The sequence below is a fragment of the Cnephaeus nilssonii genome (genome assembly GCF_951640355.1).
Source record: "Cnephaeus nilssonii genome assembly, chromosome: 5".
In the NCBI taxonomy this organism is placed as follows: domain Eukaryota; kingdom Metazoa; phylum Chordata; class Mammalia; order Chiroptera; family Vespertilionidae; genus Cnephaeus; species Cnephaeus nilssonii.
In genome coordinates, this window is record NC_137076.1 from 9521158 (window position 1) to 9528680 (window position 7523).

At 44.7% G+C, this 7523-nt stretch overlaps 1 protein-coding gene across 1 annotated transcript; it reads right to left on the minus strand.

Annotated features, from left to right (window-relative positions):
* Positions 1 to 968: 968 nt before the first annotated feature.
* On the minus strand, positions 969 to 1925 carry OR2B11 (olfactory receptor family 2 subfamily B member 11; the record flags this gene model as incomplete). Its single annotated transcript, XM_079771387.1, has 1 exon — positions 969 to 1925. The coding sequence occupies one exon, from the start codon at positions 1923 to 1925 to the stop codon at positions 969 to 971; it is 957 nt and encodes a 318-aa protein (XP_079627513.1).
* Between the last annotated feature and the right edge of the window lie 5598 nt (positions 1926 to 7523).

Below are 7523 nucleotides of genomic sequence, written 5' to 3' on the forward strand. Positions count from 1 at the left end.
CTTATAGGCATATATGCATAGCCTATAGACACAGACAATAGTTTGGTGAAAGCCCAGGGGCGGGGGTGGGGGCGGGGTGAAGGAGGTCAATGGCAACAAAAGGGGAGGATGTCTGAAATACTTTCAACAATAAAGATACATTTAAAAAGGACACTTAATCTAGTGCCTGTATCTTGGAAACCTTCTACAAATATTAGCTATTACAATGACCTCGAGCTTGTTATTTAAAGTTGTATTGTTCTGAAGTCTGACCGCATTTATATTTTGTGTTCTCAACTAGAATGAATATTTTGTTTTAGATAATAGAATATGCTATTGATTTGTACCCATAGAATCTAACAGAGTCTTATACATCCATGATAAATATGCTTATCCTAGTTCCCAGTCAGGGTGGGGACACTTCTATAAAACAAAATTTGAACTACAGAAAAAAACACACACCCCCACAAAACATCATCTTAGTTCATGGAAAGAAGACAGTCCATTTTTGGAATTTTAAAAAAGTCATATAAAATGTATGGAAAATATATAGAGAAGAACATAAATTTATTATAAGTAATATGAAATTATGTTTCAGTTTCATATTGTGTATACTTAGGGGTAATGGGACAGAGAGAAGATTGAAAAGAACAAATGGGGAAAAATAGAAAATAGGAAGATTAGAAGTGGAAAGAATCAGGAATTTGGGAATTACATAATTTGGCAAATGCTTATTGAATGCCAGTTCTCTTTAAACAATTCCTAAAATTAGGCTCTTAGAATTAAAGACTGTTGGGATAAGTGAAATCTTAGGCATTGTGATCACACAGGAGGTGAGATATTGTGGACATGGTATTTGGGGAAATCCTGAAATCTCTAAAAAAATGTACACTGGTTGATTATTGGCCCCTCAAGTGAAAGCTTCTCTGAGCACACAGTATACCTGCCCAGTGTAATGTAACCAATGGAGAGTGCCACATCTCAGGTCCTCATCTTCTGCAGAGCCTCCACATCCTTGTCAGAAGATTTCTCAGAGCCGCCTTCACATCCTTATTCCTCAGGGTGTAGATGAAGGGATTGAGGGTGGGAGTGATTATGGAATAGAAGAGGGAGATAAACTTGCCCTGTTCTTGGGAGTAGCTGGAAGGGGGCTGTAGGTACATGTAAATGGCAGGAAGGTAGAAGAGGGAGACCACCACCAGGTGGGAGGAGCAGGTTCCAAAGGCCTTGTGACGTCCCTTTGAGGACTGGATCCTGAACACTGCACGGGCGATGAAGCTGTAGGACAAAAGGATGAGAGCCAGGGGGACCAGCACGAAGAAGGCCACCAGCACGGCCAGTGTGGCATCATTCACAGCTGTGTCAGCACATGACAGCTTGATCATAGCTGGCACCTCACAGAAGAAGTTGTTTAGCACTTGCCGCCCACAGAAAGGCAATTGCACTGTCAAGACTACTTGAACTAGAGAGTTGCCAAAGCCACTTATCCAGGCCACGGCCACGAGCTGCTGACAGAGAGGGCGGTGCATAATAAGGGCATACCGCAGGGGCTCACAGATGGCCACATAGCGGTCCAGGGCCATGGCAGCCAAGACAATGCATTCAGTGCATCCCAACCAGTGGAAAACCGCATACTGCACTGTGCAGCCACCGTAGCTGATGGTCTTCCTGGAGCTGCCCATGTTGACCAGCATCTGAGGGACCGTGGTGGTGGTATAGCAGAGGTCCAGGAAGGAGAGGTGGCTGAGGAAGATGTACATGGGGGTGTGGAGCTGGGGATCCAGCCGGGACACCAAGATGATGGCAATATTCCCCAACATGGCAAGAACATAGGACACCAGGAGGACCACAAAGAGAGGGAGTTCCAGCCATGGCCTGCCAGAAATACCCAGAAGGATGAAGTCCCTGGGAGGATCCCCCAAGAAGCTCTGGTTGTCAGTTCTCATGCTGAGGCATTTTCTGGTGTCTGAGATGAATCAAGAAAGTCAGAATGAGTAAAACCTGAGAAAAGGAGTTGTCTTCCTCAATCTGTGCTGTGCTTCCCTACACAGGTTCTACTCTGCCTTACCTCTGTAGAGCCACTGAGATGTGGGGAGTGAGAACAAGGAGGCAGATCAGCTGTGTATGTATCTTGCTCTCCCCCCTGCTCTGTGCTATTTAATCTTTCTGAACTTCACTTTGTGCATCTGTGACAAGGGGAGAGAACACCTGCTTCAACTACAGAGTCTTTGGGATGATAAAGGGACATTACCTTGGTGAAAGCATAGCGTATGGACAATTTTCTTCCAATTTGGTCTATGTTAGCCAGAGCTCCCAACACCATTAGAATGTTTGCCTGGTCTCTACAAACTCACTGACAAGAAATTTACCACTTTCTTAGGTTTTCCTATTTTGCATTTTGGAGGCAGAGGTGGAAGGGAGTTGAGAGGTGGCAAAAAGCAAGCGTAAGGACTTTGTAAGCACTTGGGGGGCTATTACTATGAACATACCCTACTCATCTCCTAAGGCTTACATCTGGCTTCCTGCCCTCTGCACCATGCTGGTCTCTCCTACCATGGCTGTTCACACACAGGCAGCATGGTCATTTGCCGTGGAAGCAAAGAGAGCACAATCCAACATCCTGAGTCCCTGAGGTGGAAAAGCTAAGTCATTACCACCCCTCACTGGGTCATGGCACCTAATGTGACCCCAGATGATAGGATTTGAACACAGGGAGAAAGATTTTGGTCCAGTAAGGAACAGAGCCCCTGGTGTTGGCTACTGAAGGATCAGATGGTCTCCAATGCTGACATTTATCAGGCAGTTTGGACATTTGAATTCCTTATACAACTTCTTTGCCAAACAGCCGTTTCCTCTAAGAGTTGGAAAAATACAGCAATTTGATTTCAGCCTCCAGCCTTCTACACTCTCCCCAGATTATACACCCTCAAGTTCATATGGGGATGATATATTTCATGTAGAATTAAAAATAAATTGAATCCTGTCTGCAGGTCATTTGTGAAGGATTCAATTTTAGTTTCTTATTTGGTGCTTTATGCATAAAATATGAAATTCATATAAAATATGAGATCAGGTTGGATGCTGTAATAAATACCCTCCCAAGTTCTAGATTCTGAAGAACTCTGGTACTATTTGAAAATAACTAAAACTCTGGGGTTTTAAATGGGTAGATAAGTGCAAATTGCCTTTCTTCCTCTGTTGTTTCAAAACTACATGCTATTTGCTATAATGTCCTCAATATTTTTGTTTAAAACCTAATTATTGTACCTCTTCCCACTATTCAATTAAAAACACTTCTAGAGTAAATGTTAGAGAATCTTACTATTTTATCTCTAATGGGAACTCAGGACCCTGATTTTGATATAGTGAGCTGGTCAGGACAAAATCAGACTAGCCCACTTTTTAAGATAAAAAAATAATTATGCCATTTCTCTTTCTTAAATGTCAGATTCCAAGATTTCTTCTTAGAGTCCAAACTGAACAAGAAAGGGGAAAGTTACAGGGATAGTGAAGGAAGATAAAAAGTATGAAGGAGCTAAGAAATATGGAGGGGTAGATATGCTACCCACATATTTATTCACATTTAATAAATATAAATTATGAAGCACTTACGATAAGCCCGGTGCTGTGATAACAACTTCATATGATATCTGACTTAGTGCTTTGATGACTCAGTAAAGTAAAAGCTTTTACCCCAGTTTTACTGTTGATCAGGGTGGTGTGGGGAGGATAGCTGGTCCACCTTAGATTATTTACAGGCAGTAAATCAGCATGAAAACACTATCTCCATCAGCAAGCAGCAAAGCCAAGACTGAAAGCTAAGGTCTGGCTCTTAACCATTATTCTCTCCAGCAGTTTGCTTTTTAAAAATCAGTTGGGGGGGAGGGGGAGCGGGAAGAGATTAACCAAATAATTTATATGCATATATGCATAGCTCAGGAACACAGACAATAGTGAGGTGAAGGCCTGGGGTGGGGCAGAAGCTGGATGGAGAGGACAATGAGGGAAATAAGGGGGGGGGGCATTTGTAATACTCTGTACAATAAAGGTAAATTAAAAAAACCCCACAAAGAACGGTAACAAAAAAAAGGGGTTGGTGAATAGCATTAGTGCAAATGACTGTGAGAGAAGAGAATGCCTGAAAAAGAAGTGTGTGTCACCAGACGGAAAGGGGCAAAGCAAATGAGTAGTAATTTCCAGTTCAGTGCACCAGGCATGTGTGGGTACACACACACACACACACACACACACACACACACACACACACAGCAAGCCTGCACACCATCCTGGCCTGACCATTCTAGCTCTGCATCCAGTCCTTTCCACAAGGAGCTGGGCTTCAGATACAGCCTCCACATTCCCTTGAACTTTGCCTTCTTAGACCCCAAATAGAGATGTCCCTCAAGGTGTGGCCTTGCTCTTCTGGGTGAACACAATAATTCTGAAGTCAGCCACAATAACCCTTAGCAGAATCCTTCCAGAGCTGTGTCTCCAGCTGAAAATTCCTCACTGACGTCCTCCAGCTCTCCTTTAGACATTGTTAACGGAGGCTGTCCACATTTAACCTGTCAGCCATTCTTCCAACTCCCAGCCCCTTCCTTTAATTTCTGGCTGCCTCTGCATCAGTTACCCTGACTCCCAACTATTCAGGTGATCTCTAATGATGTCCTCCTAGTCCTCATTCACCACATTTCTTCAGTGACTGTGTCCTAGCCACAGCTGTCTAGACCCTCACCACTGCTGTCCTGTACTAGCACAGCCCTCTGGGACCTTGGAGCCCACCATATTCCTGTAGGCAGTCCCTTTCCTATACAGCCCATCACTCACCTTCACTATGGACTCATCTTTCCAAGACTCAGGTCTTAAAAGCAAAGATATCTTTAGTCTTTCCAGTTACCTAAAACATAAGAACCCATCTCCTTAAATAGCACATGGTAAGAGTGAGGATTGCATTCCTCTCACATGGACTCTCAGCATTTCTTCTGACCACTGTCATATCCCATGGGCTGTTTTAATGACCATCCTTACACCACGCTTGCTGACAGTCCAGGCTGTGAACAGGTGAATGAACCTGTGATGTATATCGTTCTCTGTGTGACATAGAACTCCAGTGACATGTGCGGATATATCATCATAATGCTTGGCATTTGATAGAGCATGTCATCTGCTCCAACAAACAAGCGAGGAAATCTGGAAATAAGCTCATGAAGAGGGAAAACGACAATGAAGCCATGGGATTTTATTGCCCATCAGCCCCAAAGACCTCTTCCTTCTATCTAAATTCAGCCTAAATGCCCACACCCAGATGACAGGTGCAGACCCTATTTAATAGCTGAGGCCATAGCTGGGACTGAGTGTGTGTGTAGCGGTGGGGGGGGGGGGGGGTTGAAGGGGGGGAAGAGAGAGGGGGATGGGAGAGGAGAGGGAGAGGGTGTGGCAACAGGCTTGCAGATGACATTTTCCTTCACAGATATGAACAGGGGCTCTTTCATCACAAAAAGGAAAAAGATACATGATTTGTGTGTATCTCCTGTCCTGTTGACATGCTTGTTTTTGGATGGAACTTCTGATCAGAGTAAAACCAATAAGTAAAGTGGCACATGGAAGGGTCTGAAAGTACCGTGTGCACTCTGCCCCTCTTCGCTGTGTTCTGCTCACTCCCTGGGTGCCAGGCTGTGCCTACCATCTTCCCGCAGGGAGTGCACCTTCCCCGCACAGGGCCCCTGGGTCTCACTGTAGCTTCCTTCATCAAGAGCCCTCGCTGATTCTCCACTGCGGGCCATCCCCTGGAGGCTCCACCCACAAAGGGTTTGAAGAGCACTGATGATCATATCTTCACAAGGGGGCTGAGGTATAATTTTTCAAAATGCTTTAATTTTAGAGACTAAACAATATTTTCTAACACATAGTAAGAGAAAGGCAGTAAATCAGCATTAAAACACTATCTCCATCAGTCTATGTACCAGGCACTAGGTACATGCCATTGCATGCTCTACTTCAACAGTGGGGCAGACTGCAACTTCATAAGGGTTAAGAATGTCCTCCTCTTTCAGGTCAGCACTGCAACATGACTCCATGGGCTAACCAGTGGTCGGCAAACTCATTAGTCAACAGAGCCAAATATCAACAGTACAACGATTGAAATTTCTTTTGAGAGCCGAATTTTTTAAACTTAAACTTCTTCTAACGCCCCTTCTTCAAAATAGACTCGCCCAGGCCGTGGTATTCTGTGGAAGAGCCACACTCAAGGGGCCAAAGAGCCGCATGTGGCTCGCGAGCCGCAGTTTGCCGACCACTGGGCTAAGCCGTTCAAGCCACCATTGCTGGTTCACACTGAGGGAACATTACCTCCTTCCAGGCCCTGGAAGTCATAACCAGTGACCCAAGACTCCACTGCCTCCAAAGCATCCACAGTCCCCAGGTACATGCATGAGTCTTCGTTAAAGACCCTGTAAAGCTGAAAAGTACTTAAGACCTTGCCTAATGGAAAACTCAGTAATGTGATATATCACTTGCTACTAATTTTTAATATGTTAAATTTTGCTTTTTTTGTGGAGATTGTGATTTCTTTAAAAACAAGCATCTTACAACGTGTGTTGTTCACAGCACTTAGAATATGGGAGTGATGCGATTAATTCATGGAATGATTACTGATTTTGTTAACAAATCTAAGGGTCTCCTCCCTCAAATAGCTCCTTCTTCTGGTTGTGGTGGGAGGGAAGAAGAAGAGGAGAAGGAGCTGGAGCACAGTAGGATCGGGCCTCTGGGACCCCAAAGAGAGGACATAAACCCACGCAGGGAGGATGCCAGTCCCTGGAAGCATCCCCCTGTCACTGAGACAGGGACAGTCCCTCCTGTACATGCCGGCTCCCCACACACACGCCATTGCCTTTATTCTGTAAATATTTCATTTGCTGCTAAAATTCAGCTCAAAGTTTACTTTCTCTAGGGACTGGTACTATTTGCTTTACTTGCTGTGTTCCTTTCTTTCCACAACCACATTGGGCTTAATATTGTTTTTGTTACTAACGCTCAGCATTGTCCAAAATACTGAGGAGCAGCAGAAATGAGGTTCAGGGTCCTCATGCACTCTGGGCAACACCCACCCTGCTGATGAGCATTAAACAGCTGGTCTGCCTAGAGGCAGGGATAGCATGTTCTGTTCCTGGCTGTCTTCTAGCTTGAAGTACACAATTTTACACATGTTGCTTCTTCATGCATGGCCACTGCTCCTTGACCCATCCGTCCTCTTTTCTATGTCTCCTTGGTCTCCAGCAGAGACCAGTGCTTCCACTGCTACAGCCTGACCAATCTCTACTGCATTGTGCAGACTTTAGTTGGCCCAGAGTTGAGGACCAACAACTTACCTTCAGGTTCCCTGGCGTCCAGAGGGCTTGGTTAAGGAATGGAGGCTTTATTAGTAGACTGTGATGGTCTTAGCAGGGGAGGGACATTTAGGGATGTAGTCATTGGAAATGCTTTCTGTATTCCAGGACCAGGAAGACATAACCTATTTGCTCTGATGAGGTTGCGGGGGCATTATC